This window comes from Bolinopsis microptera, chromosome 9 (genome assembly GCF_026151205.1).
Source record: "Bolinopsis microptera isolate Bmic1 chromosome 9, MBARI_Bmic_1.0, whole genome shotgun sequence".
Taxonomy (NCBI): domain Eukaryota; kingdom Metazoa; phylum Ctenophora; class Tentaculata; order Lobata; family Bolinopsidae; genus Bolinopsis; species Bolinopsis microptera.
The window spans coordinates 13,915,486-13,933,626 of record NC_087080.1 but is presented as its reverse complement, the minus strand read 5'-3'; the positions used below and the strand labels follow the sequence as shown (position 1 = coordinate 13,933,626).

The following is an 18,141-nucleotide window of genomic DNA, read 5'->3' as shown; positions in this document are numbered from 1 at the left end:
CTAGAGTTTCGGCACACAGTACACTACAAAACGGGTACTAAACCAAGTAGAACAGACTAGACAAAGATATAAATCTGATGTTGAGGAGATAGTGTCGTATTTAATAACAAGATATTATATCATATAGTACTAATATATACGGGAAGGGAGTTATAACGGTGACATGTTTGGTGTCGTGTTGCGTGCTCGGGCCGGTCTCTTCATTGCCTCTGACCGGTGTACTCATTTACATATTCGGAGTAGTGCGAGACACTTGTTTGTTGTAACTATCTGATGTGTTGCGCCTCTGCACACTGTCATCTTTGGGCTATTAATCGATAAATTATTGTATATTTATTTATCCTTTGTACTTGTAGACGTAGTATCCCCTACGATAATCATTTTTTCTAAATCTCCCCTTTTTCCATTGAGAATATATAAATATTGTCTCTCTGGTCCCTCTTTATTTTAATTAGACTGCTCCACACAGATATAGCCACACGCAGCAAGGTTTATCTGATGCTGTTCTTCATTGTGTCATCCCAGCGACAATATACTGATAGTTCTATAGAAATCTTTTACATTCACACCCATATTTTGTCAACGATTTATCGGATTCATTAAATATCGACTACACATCTTGCTTTCTATTGATCGAGGGCTATTCAACACCTAATTCCTAGACAAAGCCCGAATTACCGGATCAACTTTAGGTCGCCTCACCTCCACCCGGATTGACCAATCCTACACTGTATCTGCGTGTCACGTGACACTATTCTAGATCACGTGATCCGTGCTTTAAAGAACATGTGAGCAGCGCTTTATTCGAACCACTGTTTTCATTGTCCTCTCCCCTCAATCAGGCCCGCCTATATCCATGTAACCATGTAAACGTGTCTATTGGCAACACATTAGAACTTTGATGTTGAAAGGAGCAAGTCAGATAGTTACACCGCCATCTCGGCTTTGCGGTTGCTGAATACAGAGCTGACAAGATAAAGCTCCGCTACAATAAACTACATCGTAACGGTGATACTTATTCTGCCAATATCTTTTCCTGAATAAAGAGCCCGCAACTAAAACTTGCTGGCAGTTGTTAAAAAGCAGGTGCTCGTTGGCTTCTTCTTTATGGAATTAGCAAAGGAATCCATCTTTACAGTTTATAGTAGACAACAAAGAATGAGAAGTTTTCTAAATGTCCCTCAAAAAATGCTCAAGTTCTGCAGTCTTCTGGAAGGTATTTAAGATGGGTCTCAGCTTGAAGCAGATACGAGGCTATTAATGTACACTATATAGAATACCCCATGACACTCAGTGGGGTTTGACTGGACACACCTCGGACACACCATGGACACACCATGGACACACTTCGGACACACCATGAATAGAAGGGGAGTTATAATGGTCAGTTTGACCGTGTTTATTTTGTCATGGGAAAAGTACGTGAACAAACAGTGTTGAAAGAATCGACGTCTATAAAGTGAAAACATAGTGGTGAAAATAAGTTTACTTCAACCAAAATTAGTCTCTGACCTGTACATTCCTATCGTCTTACGTATGAGCGCCATGTGAATTATCCGCCAAACACAAAAGTAAATCTATGACCCTGATACTATTTACCATTTAGCCGGTCAGGTCCTACGTCGTATAACATTATTGGAGACATGTCCACAAGTGTATACACACCATGCTGTATTAATAGAGCAGCCCTGAAGCTCATTCAAGCAGCTACCAGCCATGCCCATAGTAACTACCATGCCAACCAACCATCCCCATAACAACATCAGAGATGGTAATTAATTCTGCTCAAGCTTCAGTCTTGAGACATATTATATACTGTCGAGACGGGGAGATGTGAGGTTTATATTATCCTACATTTTCAGAGTGTAATGACCTCTACATTCACAGTCAGACATAATTATGTTAACTTCAGACATAATTATGTTAACATTGCTCATCTTAGTTTTAGTGAGTAGTGTAAAAAAACTGTTGTCAACATTTTGTGAAAATAGCTTATATTTATAACAGACATAAGTTATTTGTGGAGTGAAGAGTCTCAGTGCCTTCAACAATATGTTAGATCATCAATATTCGAACCGATTTTAAGAAGTAAAAATGTTTTAATGTTGCCTGATAATATAATATATCGTAGACCTGATGTAGTACTTGATTAAACTTCAACAGAGTAATTGCGCGGTAGACTCCCTAAACTGATACGACTAGTTAAATAGAGACTCCGCGATCCTTCTCAAGACCCGAACCGCATTTACCGCCACATTACCGGTTCTCTACCGGCGCTTTTACCGCCAGAAAGTTACCCTCCAGTTACCCCCTAATTACGTTCAGAGTAGTGCCGGCAAATTATTTAATTCTATTTCGCTGTATTCCAATATGTTCTACAATAACCCTTTTTTTTATGTGTTGTCTACGTCAACAGTGTAAAGTTTAGAGGGTACATCATGAACAGGGCTCTGGGCTACCCTCTCTACTTAACTTGACAATGAGTGAGTGAGTGGTAGTTCAAAGAATGGGGTCTAATTAATTAATTCTAGATTGATTACACGAAGCTTTGGTTGGGTTCTAAATTAGAAGATATATTGAACTGCGAACATACGCCACTCGCTATTCCAACTTGCACGATCTGTCCTCACAATGTTAAAGACAAGTTATAGCCATCGTGTTAGAAAATTATGGAGTTTTAGGTAAAACACAATGACCTGTTTTACTTCTCCGAGTTTTGATCAAAGGGAAAGATCATGTCATTTGTTTCTAAAAGACACAATGCGATAACACTAAGGGTTATATAATATCATGTAGTTGCTGGCACAACCCCAAACTTCATCTGCATCAAAGGAGAAATGTGTCGATATTCGAACTAAAGACCCCTCCAAGTTGCTCCATTGTATCATATTATATAAGAGGCAGGCATAATGTGGCCACCCACCTAGCGGTTACTCTCCAAGCTAGCATCACTATAACACGCCACCTTGAAAACACTGTGTTTGATAATAAAAGAATAAAGTGGTAGCACCGGTAGCACCCTCCCGGTAGCAACTAGCACCCTCTTGGGTAGTAGAGCTGAACGTTAGTCTAGCTCAAGGTGTTCGTCCAGGAGAGCTAGTGTTGACTTGTGTCTAGTACATTGTCCGGGTTGTTGAAGTGGAGGTCGGGACAATGCAGGGTAGAAATCCAATGCTCGCTTTACGGTAGGACCAGTCACTGAAATAATAATATAGGGACCGGGAAACTGCATCAATCTCTCCTGGGACAATGTCAAGACTTGTGTTACTCGGTTGTAAAGTTGCCGTTTGGTAATTACCGTTAACCGTATGCATTTTGCACTTTGCCAAAGCTTGTAGGTGAGCGGCTATGCAGGATTGTAAGAAATATACAAGCTGAAAGTGAAACATCTATTCATCTGTTAACTTATTAGTTTGCGAAGCGTGAAGTTTATATATTTGGTTATGAAAGATTGAAAGACAGGGCCCCTGATGAATAAACCTCGTTTAATCCAACTCAAAATAACTTAGAGCCTGATATTTGAGCTTGTCGTTACTCATGCGTTTTGAAATTCCTGAGACTTGATTGACGACTAGGCGAGCCCCCAGCTGAATCCATTGTCACAGTTAAATCGATCAATGAAAGTGTGAAATACGAATCATTTCCGATCAATACTTCAGCTCTTCAGTCCTTTCCGACTCTTTGTGGACGTGGTACTGCAGAGGTTGTTACCACTTTTTGGATTCTGTCTTGTCTCCTTATATCATTGTTACACATTGTACTATTGTTTGCATTACTAAGCGGAGCTGTAATGAGCTTGCTTAATGAGTTTTTGCCTAGTTTATTGATCCCATCAACTGTTGTATGCCGAAATAACCGTCATTCCAGTCGGAAGATACACCAGTTGTCACGTACACTTTTCACAATATCTCTCAAACAAAGCCGGGCTTTACAGCAGTATTACACCGTATACACAAGGGATACCACGCTAAAATGACCGCTCTGTTGAATTACCCGCTCACCCGCTCACAGGTCAGTATTTGCCCACGTGACTTCTCACTGACCAATCAGAGGCCAAAGATTCGCCCACGTGTCAGTTTAACAAATCATATCATTAGTTGAAGCGCACTGTACTCTTGACATACAGTTATTTTACCTTATTACAACCACAATAGATAGACCCCACTACTCCGGTTCTCATTGGCTGGAGCTCATCACGTGACTGGTTGTCATAGAAACACGTGTCACGGTAGGTTATTGTTGGATTGAACACTGGGATGGATGGATCGGCTGCTATCCTGACTGAACCGCCGCCACCGCTATAACTGACACTGAATAAGTTGAATTATTCACACGCCTTATTTGGTGAGCATTATACAATGCAGAGTCTTTATCTTAGTAACCGCAATTACAATCCCATAGCAACAATAATGAGGGGAGTGTATCTATTGAACCATCCAAAATAGAAGATTTATTTTCCTACATAGCCTGTCTATATTTTGTATCTTCATTCACTTGATTGTGAAGCTTGGAGTCCTTCATACCGTTTTGCTTTTCCTCTCGACGCATAGTTAACTTGTTTCATACTGATTATTAACCAGCGTTGCTCACGTGAATATTTTGAATAACCATGACCGTTTAGTTCTTTAATCTCCATTCTTTCAACCCTCCAGTGTGTTTTGCCACCTCCACTACGTCAGCATATATTATATCTGTTGCCATTTTACTGACACCACAACAATATTATGTCGTATCAACTTTAACATAACTTTCCGTGAAAACCGTGAGAGATATTATACCATTGAAACGTTTTGGCTTGGTCGAATACTTTTATAGCTTTTTGGAGCATAAAAATCACAAAATAGATGAATATTGCTGTCTCTTGACACCACTTTAGGATTAGACGGGTTCCTGCAAGTATCATTAATGTAACAGCAATGTTAGTGTCCGCTATGAATATTGAATACCCATCATCTCTAGATCTAGATCTTTTGTTACTCCTGTCTCACTGCACTGTTGCGTAATACCTCAAACACTGTACTACAAGGTAACCTCTTTGTAATCAAGCGTAACATCTAAGATTACACCACTCTGATGAATACTCAACACCTCCCCCCTCATTGTCAGCTCCCTTCAACAACACCTGAACCTAAACGCTAACTTTAGAAGTTGAGGTCGCCCAAAACAAATTAAACGAAACATCCATTAGGCACGCTATTAGAACCTGCTCCCTGATTCATGTAACAGAGCACAGGGACATTTAGGACAATGGGGCCCTGTTTGCATCTAGACTCTCCCTACTACACCCCCTTCTTCTAACTGCCACCAAATGTTTTGACCTTGTCTTTGGGAGAGTCTAGAGCGCGTAATTCAGTTCTAAGTACTTGAATTATAGTTGTTGCTCTACAAGATCCTGCTGTCTCACATGTAAGTGGCGCGCTGGTTATTTGTCGCTGTGTTTTAATACCACGTGTCTACAGCTGCTGATAACACTTTTAATAACATACAGTGGGTAATGATCATACTGATAATGAGATATCATGATTGTTTTCTGATTTAACACCAGGAGAGATTCTTCCAATTCATCTGCCATAGATGATTAGATTTTACAATATCTCCAACTCCCCTTCATCTGTTTCTAGAAATATTAATACGGGTAACATTGACGTGCGAGTAACATCCAATTACCGTGTGCTCAGTATTCACAAACCAGTCAGTTTTAAGCTTGTGAAATTTGTCGTTCGTTTCATTTCAGTTTAACGGTTATTTACATCTTTATTATATCCCAACGGTCCAGTTCTAGTTCTACTCCCAGCGACTTCTGTCTTCAACCTTATTTCATCTTAAAGTTCTCAACGTCTCACCTTGGTGCTAGCAATTAGTGGTTGCAATGAATGCACGCTCCTCCACCGTCAGAACCAGTGCTGCAACTTTCCAGAGTACAATATAGCAGTCACGTGACTAGCTCTCAGCTAGATAGGGGAGGTGCTTGGTCTAATGTACCTCTACTTGTCGGGCCAATTACTCGGGAATTTTTGCTTGCTGGCTCGTAATTGGCGCTTGTAAAGGGGAACGTTACTTTCTTGTCGTTGTTCCTATGGAGACTGAAATAATATCAGTTCGAGAGAGTTAATTCAATCAGAGAATTAGTACTTATATCCAGTAGTATTCCAGGTGTTCTGGGGGAGAGGTGAAGGAACCACGGTATTTGGGAATGAATGTGGGAACCAATAATTTCAGTGATTTAAAGTCGTACAAAGATGTTCTGAGGACAGAGTACTTAAAACCTTTTTTATTTTCTCTGATCGACCTGCTCTTCAAACTAATGCAGTTTTATTGGACCTAATCTGAAACTGTACTGACTATAACTTTTTCTGAATAATGGTGGATATTGCATTACTGATTACTTGTGGTCACTCATTGGTCAAAGTTGGCGAAATTACGATATTTACCTTGAAACTAGCTATAGCCATCTTTTTTTACCGAATACAGCTGAAAAATTTCAACCCAGAGTGCAGTGGAGGATTTGTAGAGTTCTGGCCTATTTCCAGTCGATATTGAGATAGTGATTTTTATAAAACATTCCCGGTCCACACTGTCTTCAAGGCGGTCTTCAGAGCAAGTGAATTAGACAGTTGGCATTAGAACTAGCCGACCAATCCCACAATTGTAGACTGTTAGTGGTCCTAAAGTTTCACGGTAGACTGGAAACCGGTATAAAATTTGTTTCTGTGTTTATCCCACCTTCCTAATTCCTGGATACATTTCTTCTCTTCTGCTAATTTACCCAGGCTTATCTTGAGGCATGAGACTTCTTCTGCGACTCGTGCAAATTTTGTATACCTGAAGGATATAAATTTGCATGAATAAAATTTTATTTTTGCGTCGTGCTTGAAGTTTTAAAGTGAGAATGTTTTGTGAACGCATCAAGTAAGCACTGATAAGCAAGCTATTTATATGCCCTACCTACTTTCATAGAGTTTTCACATGATCTTGTTGGTTTTCTAGCTTGATTCTTCAAAGTATTCCTTGCGAATGTATCGGTTTACGAGATTTAAATTTCTTTTATCCGGCAATCTGCTCCGATAAGAATTCACAAAATTTATCCTATCAGATTTGCATGAAAGCTTGTGGGCAAACCAAACCATTAACTTCACAGTATACCTGACGTTACTGGCTCCACTCACTGTGACCCTCATAACCACGATAACACAGAACCGGGGCCGGAACCGCACGACCACGGCTCTCCCTCTCCCCCAACTGTCCACCACATTCACTGATCTTATTACTGTGGTAAGTGACGGAGCCCTGGAATGTTGCGATCATTCAATCAAGAAGCAGCTCTCCCTCTATCTCTCTCTCTCTCTTTCCCACGATATCACATATAGTACATACCATAGAATATAAGCGGGTACACACCACTCTTAGTTACATACTCTTTGGATAAATAACTTGGCAGGGTGACAAGTCCTGCAAGCAGCTGGTTGCAAAGCATCAGGGTTTTGTGAAATGTTTTAAAGTTATGTAGTGGTGTTACGAAGGAGACGCCTTGCATCCTACCACCACATAATAATAATATTCTTATGGGTGTGACATTGGAGAGATGTGTACACATGATGATGATATGATTGAAGATCTAGACCCTACTTTTACTTTCGAGAACACTTATAATCTATACATTATTATCTTCATGGCTACAGCGGTCACACTCACGGCTATTTTATTATTGGCAGGTAGCGATGCCTCATCTTATGTTTCGTGAATTTTGGGAGACCTGATTATCATTTTTACTGCAATAAAGCATGCCGCAAACGTCATATTCCAGAACGTTTCTGCAACTGCTTTGCTGCAGAATTTTCTGGTCAATCGTCCGGAGCCTGGATAATATTGCCATCCACCCTCACATTGTCATCTACAGTAGATCATAGATATATCTACAGTAGATCATAGGTAGAGTGTGTTATTTGTTTACACGGTCGTAGCCTTGTAAGTCTGCATGTTCAGAAGATCAAAATACTGTGGCCGTCTCCTTGGCAACGTTGGTTGTATCCATTACAAATCCTTATCAGTTCAACAGGTGTCTTTTCCCTCGAGAATTACCATGTTTTGAAAACACCGTGCTAGATGTGTTAAACCGACCAATTTGTTATGAAAAATATCTGTTTATTTTGAAACTTTAGCAGAGTAGTTTTGAAATCCTTGTTTTGGAAATTCCACTATTCGGTATTATTTAGATAAATCTAGATAAAATATAGCGAATCGTAATTTTCGAAAATTAGCCGCTTGAATCCATTAAGATCTTTGTTCTTTCGACATGATGAAACGTCATGTATCTAATTCGCAATTCTAAAATTATTTTCACATTTGTAAATTTGTAGCCATGTTTAGAAAGTTTATAAAGTTAAGGATCTGATACCATTGTTAAGTACACTCCAAGTGGGCGCCTCCCCAGTCCGCACTATCAGAACTACACACACTAACTTAGCCACATTAAACCTCAGCCGGTCAATAACTACACACACAAAGAGAATTATTGTAACACAGAATCTTGTCTCCCCGGGGAATGCGAGGAAAGAATGAGGGAGAGGAGGACACAGGAATTCTATCTAGCTTGTAACGGGTATTGTTTGTAGTGAGGTAACAAGGGTAATTGAGCAGGGAGCGGGTTTATTTAAAGGTTGTGTTTTAGCCTGTTAGTGTGAGACTTGTTATAGTTGGTGAGTCTGAGGAGAACGTTCACTTCACCACAACTTCCCGCTAATTTTCACTTTGTTACGGCAGTTGTGTCGTGAATTGTTTTAGTGAATTGTTTTGTGTTGACACGGGGCTTCATTTCTATAAATATATTATATTCTGGCATATATTATAATAAACATATTTATAGTATGTTATGAATATTATAACTCTATTTATCAAGCGCACAATTAGCAATTAGCATAATTATGCCAGCATAACATTACCACATGATTAGCATGTACTTAGCATGCCATTGTAGTTGAAAAGGTTGAATAAGCAGCCTCCGAGGCAGTGTACGTGAGATGTCAATCTGTGTAACTCTCTACCCCCTCTATCTCTCTCTACCCCTGATCATTGCTCTCCCTATACTCTCTTACTTAATACAATATGTGCGCTTTGTGGGCGGGAATACAGACTCAGGTGGGTGTAGACTCTCATTACATTAAACATCATTCCTTGTAGTCTACGAGAGGAGTTTAGAGCTACATTTTCTCTAAAATCTGGGTCCTATCGCTGAAATGTAAAATCTTAAATTATTCCTGGGAATCTGAGTAAATAAATAGCCTACAAGAAAATATCAATTTAGGAAGGAACCGCTACTCTCTCAACCAAAGAGACATCGTCATTTATCAGAGCTAATCAGGTCAAAGAGATTCATAAACATTTACTTACGGAGCCGGGACTCAGGATACGTTCCGTTGTTTTTCATGAGGGGTTGGTGCCGGTTGGGTGACCTGTAATTCGCTGGATATGCTGGTTTATTTAAGGAATTTGGTATATTTAAACAATTTGTTCTTAGTACTTAGTACTTACCCCTACTTAAATGCTGAAATCCTGCTTTCTGGCGGATTCGTCGTAATTTGTTGCCCATCCAGTTTCTCCAGTGAATGTTTTCGCTAATGTAACTGATTTCCTGATAGTAAACCCAATCCGACTAAACTTTTCTCGAGAGCTTTCCGAAACGTTTGACTAGAAACCAGTGGTTCATTCTGCCGTTATTTCATTTTGTGGACTGAGGTAAAAGCAGCCACCCTTGGCAGTCAGATTACAAGTTGACAAAGGTACATTATACATTGTACATTGTACATTATACATTGTACATTGTACAATGTACCCACATTAGTTCGGGGTGACCCACGTGATAATTACTGAGTTTTGTGGTGATCAATGTGCAGTTATCTAATGTTCTATTAATGTACTCAACACAGATACATCAGAAAACCCCGTTAGGTTGACCTCGGCAAAATCGGAATTATTCAGGAATTCAATTCTCTTGAAAACGTGAGTGATTTAAAGCTGATCTCTCTCAAGTGGAATTTTTGCCGCGTCCAAAACGATTTAACCAATCAACATCAAGCTCTGACATCACGTGACTCTTGAAAACCAATCAGAGCGTCACACTGCCCGAGACCGACCAATGGCTGGAGAGATGATTTAAAATAATTTCCATAAGAGAACCCCTACTCAGCTATCAGATTCACACTCCGGCTCGTAGTTATATCGCTTTGACTCCACCTTCATTAAATGGGGTGCTTAGCAAGGTTTCCACAATTATCAGACCCGTTCAAAGGGAAAGCACAGCCTCTCTCTCCGGCATTTGGTCAGAACATTGCTGGTACTTCTTTAAATATGTTCCTGAGCTTGATGCCGCTGGAAGCTATGTTCTCATGTCAGTTCCTGTTGAGAAATGTCGGAATTTGATAGTGTACTCTCACTTCTATACGTAAGATTTAGTGTAGTAGTACATGCTAATGTACAGCTGATAATCTATTGACTAACTAAATGTATTATGAATTCAAAATGTAGCATGATATGCATGGAGTTCGCAAGATATGTTTACGAGTAGTAAAAGGTAGTTTCTCTAACATGAGAGATCTTTAGATCTAGAGCTTAATTGTAGTAACTAAGTAAGAAATATGCAAGATATTCTGGTAGCTAAATATGCAAGATATGCTGATTGCTGGTCCCTGGATCTACTGCGAATCATTGGTTGCTGGAATATGATGGGATAAGCGTCCAGTGTAACCTTATAATTGTCTCCAGTGTTTACATCTGGTCCTTGTTTTCTATTGGCCCGCGCACATCTGGTCCTCTCTTCCTATTGGTTGAAGCATGTCACGTGGCAGTTATCTGTCTTCTGATTGGTTTGTTATTTGATTCCTTATTTTCCTGCCGTCAGAGAAAATGAATCGGAAATGAAATATCTTGTTTATGGAAATTCATCCGCTTGAAAATTAAAATGTACGGTTATATGTAGTTATATATAGCTTTCAAAAATGTGCACGATGAGTCAGTCTAATTTAGAGCGATGTGAGTTTAACAAAAGTTAATACAATTTCGGACAGTGCATTAGTGTCAGAGTCGTGAAAACGTCGGTAAATCCACAATTGCTTTACAATCAAAGAAGAACTTGTGCAGTTGATTGAAAGAAATGATGATTCAGACTTTTTTGCACGATACAGTTGAGATTGATATTGCATTAACAGTGGACGAGTGGAACTATGTTGTGTTCACCTTTGTGGACAACATGATCCTATGGTTATATCTTATAATAGTAGTAGAAAATTGTGCCCGGAATCAATTGAAATTGCATCTAGAACACTGTATAAGGTATCTACTCGGCATTTCATTTCATAAAACATTACATGTGCTGTCGAACATTGTCCATTTTAATATGAACACATGAATGCAACAGAAAAATTCTCTGTCACCGAGCCAAAAGTTCAGTCAACTTTTTTTGCTCTCAAATCATATTTTTAGTAAGATACTCGATGTGGGCCCGCTTTTTGAAGGATCCGCAATTAATTATGCTGTCATCATTCATTACTTTGATACTACCACTCGATCATTCCTACAAACTTGATATTAAAGTTTGCAACAGACACACGATTCTTTGAAGTCCGCTGTCCTTGCCTGTTTTATCGCAGACCAATTTTTATGGGATACCAAAAAAATTTAAAAGCTACTATGATAGTAGTAGTCATGATATATTTATTTATTTCCATGACAACATTTCATGGCATTAGTGTCGTACTACATCCTCTAAGTTCTACTTTTCGTATTCCTGATACGATTATTCGTGCACAACATTTATAGTCAACACAAACATTGCATAAACTTTATCGTCAGTCCGTTTCCTGACCCTGCACCAATCACAATGTTTATCCTGACAGTTTTTCAACAAAGCAATCCTTGCTGCATGTGTACCTAAACGTAATTCTCATCCTCACAAAAAGCAAACTCCTCAACTCTAATCAACACTTCTAGCAATCTTCAAATTCGATTGCTTTTGATGATTGCCCTATAGATCCTTAGTCTTTTGATATGTTGCATAAAATATAATATTATTCAGAGATATGTATAGGGGCATCCGATAAGTTGGTAATGGTATTAAAGTGCTGCATAGTTGAACTAAAACCGCATACAATTAGACTCCTCTTTGATATCCTCTCAGATTGGGTTTCCGGAATTTGTAAGGCTCAGGTAATTCACGAAAAATCACGGCCAACACAGCAACACCTATGTAAATACTGTAACTCTTGACTAGCTTTGCTTTTTCCCACTAATTTTATTCATCGATATTTCCTTGAATAGTCTTGCTCGATTTTTGGCTCCTGCTTTCACATGGACGATTTTTTTTATGTGAAAGTAATCGAAAAGATCAAACAGAAGTTTTGCTTCTGGAGTGCTTGGCAGTTGTTTCTGACAGTTAAAACTTGAATTCGCACTTTTCTATGTTTTAATTCATACACGCAGCAACCTGCTAAACCGCAAAATTTTATAAACAGCCACGAAAAAAAAAGATTCGTTCGTTTCTCCCAAATCTCCTAAACGATGCACTCGTGTAACCAAAACCAAAACTAACAACAACTCAATTTCCCCTCCACTCCCCAATAAAACCCCTGAACTTGACATGAGTGGTCCCCCGGGTAGTGTGTGTCGTACGTCAGACACCAGCTAATACCATTATATTGTCGGGGAAATCGAGTTTTTAGCGATTATCAGCCTTCTGATCTAATAAGAGATTGAGTTTCAATTTAACTATTATCCGGTTAGAGTGAGAGAGAGAGTAGTACGGATGGTCGGGATGTGGTTGCGATGTACCGCCGCTCAGAACTAGTACTATTTTTAACTGTACTTGCTAGTACTTAACTGTAATATACTGAACTTTATGTAACTTAACTGTACTTGTTTCGCATTTATTTGACAGACTTTGCCATGGTAGGGTGGCGGCTCACCTTTGTTTTAAAAAGACATGCTCCCTACAACACGAACAGTGCAGATAACATATTCTCAAGATAAAAGTGTAGAACCGGAAAGTAAAATTACTATAATATTATTAACATTTCAAACTCCCACTCCCTGTCCCATTACTCATAAGTAAAGCTTACATAAAAGTCAACTGTTACAATAAACTACAGGTTATACAGCTTCCAGCGCAAGTTGTCGCCGGGAATGACTTGTTACCGACTTTAAAAGTGGGGTTAGACATATCACCCTCGGTACATGTCGCGGATAATACGTTATATGGGTTTTAGGAGTTGCTTTCCGTAGAGCTCATGATTCTGTGATGTATCTGAGATGGTTGTGCTGGTAAGAAATTATGATTTGAAGAGGAATACATTATGATTGGCAGTAGATATAGGATTGAAATAATGTTGGGGTTTATGTATAGCGTTCGTGAATTGAAATCATATCGCCGTGAAGTTTCTCAATTTAGTTATTAAAAAAGGCACATCTTTATTACGATCACACTCCCTCACTGCTGAGCCGTCACAAACTTTCTACCTTACCGTTACTGGCCACTACTGCAATTCATTAAATAAGTTGAATTACTTTACTTGCTATTTTGAATATCCAATTCATTTAGTTATTTTAATCACTTTACATCCTATTTCTCTAGGTATTTCAAATATTCCACTCATTCCAATCTCGTGCCGGCGTACATTTTGACGTTATTTCCGGTGTTTCTCCCAGCTCAGTGATGATGTAATCCTCCCCACATGATTACGTTGTAACAGAACATAAGATTAATTTATCTTGGTTTGGTTACCTCCTACATTTCTGCAGGGTTTTGCAAATCTCTACCTCATGTCTTCGTGTGCCTACCTGATAAATTTCCGATGTTAAAAGTTGTTCGTTTGACACAAACGGGTTTTTTTTCGCTTGGTACAAAGCCGTTCCAATTCTAGGGAAACCTAAACTCTTGAAACCTGTTGAAAGAATTTGATAGCAGGGCCTAGTTACGAATCGCCTCCGTCCAATCAGTCGACATGAGTCAGATTTTTGAAAATTTTCCCGAGAGATATTTAAATGTGAGAAGCCAGCGTAGGAATATGAAGTGGACTGTGTGTTTCGGATCGAAGATGTACATGATGTTTGTGTCAAGGTCTCTAATTATATCTGTTTTAAAATACATAATTGTAGAAGTACTAATTGCAGAGTCAGGATCTGTGTCCCCTGGTGGTGGCGTCTGTTTGATCGTGTCGAGCAGAGTATGCAAAACATGACTTCTGTGCTTACATTAAATTCTACGATTTCCTCTGATAATTAGGAAAGTCATGTATCCGACCTGCAACTCCCTCTAAAGCTCTAACAAGTGCCTCCCCACATACGTCAAATCCAGTACAGCGACCTACGGGTCACAAAAGACCACAAATCCAGCTCCAAACTCAAACTCCACCCGATAACGATCCAATTATCATCATTAATTACCCAATTACCGCCTCACTGATAGTAGCAGTTTCGAATGACGCTGTTAATTGAGGAGACTGTGAGAGAGTCCCCCTGATCTGTGGGAAGTCTTTTGTGGTGACAGCAGTAGCTTGATGAGATAATATCTCCTATATAATAGTGCTGTACTCTTTTGTGGTGATTGTGATCCTGGTTCAAGTGCTGTTGTTGCCTTTTTAAGAATAATTTTGCTGACGTTTCAAATGGAGGCTGCACGTACAAAGTCTGATAACGATTTAGCTTTAAAAGGTACGTTTTAGTCCGCTGTTGTCGTTCATTGTATACTGAAATAGCAGAAAGAATTCTCCCGTTAATTCTCGGTATTTAGCAATGATTTGGGTCCTAAGATAAAGATGAAAGCTTTAGCAAAAGAATCTTATAAATAGACTTTAATCCCAGCCAACACGTTCTTATGCCAATCTGATGAATTTCCAAGTCACCTGATTCTAATGACTATACATTATCTTCAAGAATATAGCTAATTTATCATGCCTAATTATCATAGTGTGTTCATTAATACAATGTATCAGTTTATCATAGGTACCGCGGTACCTGCGTCTCAAAAGCCAAATAATGTTTAATCGATCATACAGATAGTATAATATTATAATCGATCATAAAGATGGTCCGGTATTGGGGATCGTGCCAGGTTTTCAGTGCTTGGTACAGATTGAGGATTTGTGTAAGGATTTGCTCTTAGTAACAATGTCTTGGTATTTGTTGGTTTGATAATCAGCAGCTTCATTAGCGTGCTCTACAGATGATTTAGACATCTGTTTTAACTTTTAGACTTCAGTTTTAAAGCTTAGCTGACTCACTGTCTAATTCCATATAACTCAAATTTGGTATTGTCCGTGGATCAATTTTTGTTGTTGCGAAGAATTTATGAGGAGAGGAAGGGTTTATAAAAACTGAGATTTTCTTTGATCTGATGAGGATTCAAACCCGTACTACTCGCGAGGAATGCGCTATCAGCACCTACTTACTGATTAAAGTTAGTGTAAGATTTCGTTTTGACTTTGAGGAAGTCTAAGTTTTCTCTGACAAGAAAAGTTCAAGCAAAGGAAAAAAAACAGCACGAGCACCGGAAACCAAGTAAAACTGCTTTTTTTACCGCGGACTATTGTTTGAGCTGGAAATTTCCATTGCATTACAAATTTACACGACTTCATGCTTGACTTTTGAAAGCAAATCTGAAGCAGAGATTTCAAGTCAATCATACAACTTGCTAAACAACATAATTTAACGTAAATACTTTTTGGAATATATTACGTAGGTTTGCTTGTTTTTAAAGTCAGTGTTGTTTCTCCAGTGTTTTGTATCGGTGTGGCCGAGGTGTTACGAATTATGTGGTTTATTGATTGTTTCCTTACGTAAGATCTCCTTTTAGCTAAAGATTTTGATAAATTTGATTGCAGTTTCCTTTGTAAATCTTTGAGGCCCTTTTAACAAGTTTTTGGAAGATGATGATTGTTGATGATGAGATTTTTTACAGTAATAGCCGACTGCCGAGTTCCCTACTTCAATATCTACAAATACTATGAACTATCTGTACGTTGGCGGTGTATATTTTCTGGCGATGTAAAATATCCTATATATTATGACTATACCTCGTCTTAGGAATTGCGACAATTTCTTATCGGGTAAAATTAGGAAACATGACAGATAATTCCAAACATGATAAAATATCCAGCTATAGCCCAAATACCGGGACACTACAAAGCATTGCCCTATACTATGTGAGCTAGGTTAAGCCCTTGTCTTGCTTCCATTTAACGGTATGTAGACCTTTATAGGGGGAACCTGTTGATTTGTTGAAAATATCTCCAGTCAGGTAGGATATGTAGTTGGAAATCACACGGTCTAATTTCTGTAAGGCTATAAAATGTGCCTTTTACCGATTTAGCTTTTATATTATAACACGACATCCATATCGATCTTACTTAAAATGCATTAACAAAATGTGTGCCTGGCGATATAATATAATATATATAATATATATTATATATTGTGGTTCTCGTAGTGCTGATGCTGCTACGAGATAGATGTGATGATGTGAGATTATATAACATGTAAGGCATGTGAGTGAATCTGTCGCCAAATTAGTTGACTCTTTGTGAACAGGGCAAATGTTGTCAACACACACAGGGGAGGTTGTGTGGCTTACAGCAGGGTTGTTGCACGTAGTACTACTACAGGGACATGTGAACTTGCTGTGAAAAGGGGCTCCCACCCCGAGAGGGCGAGAGAGAGAGAGAGAGAGTTTGATTGTGTGTGTGTGTAGAAGCTACTGCTACTTACACTCTCCTGAAGGGTAGCTTAGTATTTAGACTTGGTTAAATCTAGTCGGGATAAATTTTGGTGTTTGGTTTGTTATGTTACGAATCACTTGAGAGATTGACCTCGGCTAGCCCGGTCTTTATTTACAATTGTCTACAATATGGTCATAATGTACGTCTTGCGTCTAGAAATTAGGCCTGTTCCCTTCTTGAACTACTATTAGATTACTAGCGGTTGTACTGGCCGAAGGAGTTGCCAGTGTGAGGTACTGTACGTATGGCGCTGACTTTGAAACTTAGTGGAGACATTTCAACTGTAATTTTAAGAACATGCTGCTAAGGTGCGCGCATAGTGGCGCGCATCTCTGATTTATCCACGCTCAAACCATGTGCAGACGATATGCGGAAATAAAGTATCAGAACACCTGTGGCACTTTCTAAATATAGAACAGAGGGGGCCACCCCAGTTATTGCTCAAGGTTGTTTAATACAGTGCTATTTGGTGGTAATGCCAGACTATCAACCCAGGATTTGACTTCGGACTGATCTTTAGCACTGTAATGACCGTCAAAATAAAGAATCTAAATCCTCGTGCCCAAATTTTCTCCAACATATGGTTGAACAAATTATAGGTCCAGATTACGCCCTCCTTAGTCAGGACCAGTCGATTACCTTTTTCTCTTGCATATAATTGCGACACTATTTCGCTCCTTAGCGATGCCGGTAATCCCTTTGTTTGGCCAATCAGAAGCCTTCACCCTGTCACGTGACAGCTCCTTGTTCAATGAGAGCTGAGGAATGCAGCTGCCATAACTCCACACACACACACACACACACAAACACACACACACACTGACACATATACAACGTTTCTCTCCCTCCGATCATTGGTAATGCCTCGTAACATGATCTCCGACCTAATTACACCCAAGAGATCCCTACTCTCCAAATACCGAGCTTTCTCGGACTCTTATTTTTACTGTATTTTGTTTTGCAGTAGTTATATAAACATTATGTAGGTTGCATTATAACCGGTTATAATCGTTCTTGTGCCTCTGTGTCATCATGGCATTGTTCTCCTGAGCGCCATTCATTCAGCTGGTCCTTATAACCAACAGTTTCGAAGAGGGTTTCAGTTCGTTAGCCGTGATTATATTTCTTTATTTGCCTTAGAATTCACTTATATTTATAAAGATCTATGCGGGGGAATATTTTCTGTTTCACTGGTTATGTCTTTATGTAATTACTCATCAGCGACAACACAACAACATAGGTCATTAGGTATGGAAATTTCACGATCACGAACCAACATGTTAGGTGCAAATTCTGAGACCTAATTTTCAGAAATTAGATTTTATGATGATCTTTTAACCGTTTGGTGAGGGGTGGTGAGGGTCTCTGTGGTCATTATGAT

The 18,141-nt window shown here is 39.1% G+C and overlaps 1 protein-coding gene across 8 annotated transcripts in view; it reads left to right on the top strand.

The window, feature by feature from the left end:
* The window catches only part of LOC134820332 (polypyrimidine tract-binding protein 2-like), a 35,173-nt gene that overhangs the window by 4,977 nt on the left and 12,055 nt on the right, over window positions 1-18,141 (top strand). Inside the window, exon 1 of one of the 8 annotated variants that reach the window (XM_063830576.1) lies at window positions 5,373-5,406. The exons of 2 other annotated variants lie outside the window; for them this stretch is intronic. Coding sequence is in view for 1 of the 6 variants with exons in the window: in XM_063830578.1 (XP_063686648.1) it covers window positions 14,652-14,697 (46 nt within the window). In the remaining 5 variants the exon portion in view is untranslated. Of the gene's footprint in view, window positions 1-5,372; window positions 5,407-8,348; window positions 8,600-8,669; window positions 8,697-8,948; window positions 9,136-14,484; window positions 14,698-18,141 lie in introns of those variants that run through there. 5 more of the 8 variants (XM_063830573.1, XM_063830577.1, XM_063830574.1 and 2 more) reach the window with 5 other exon arrangements.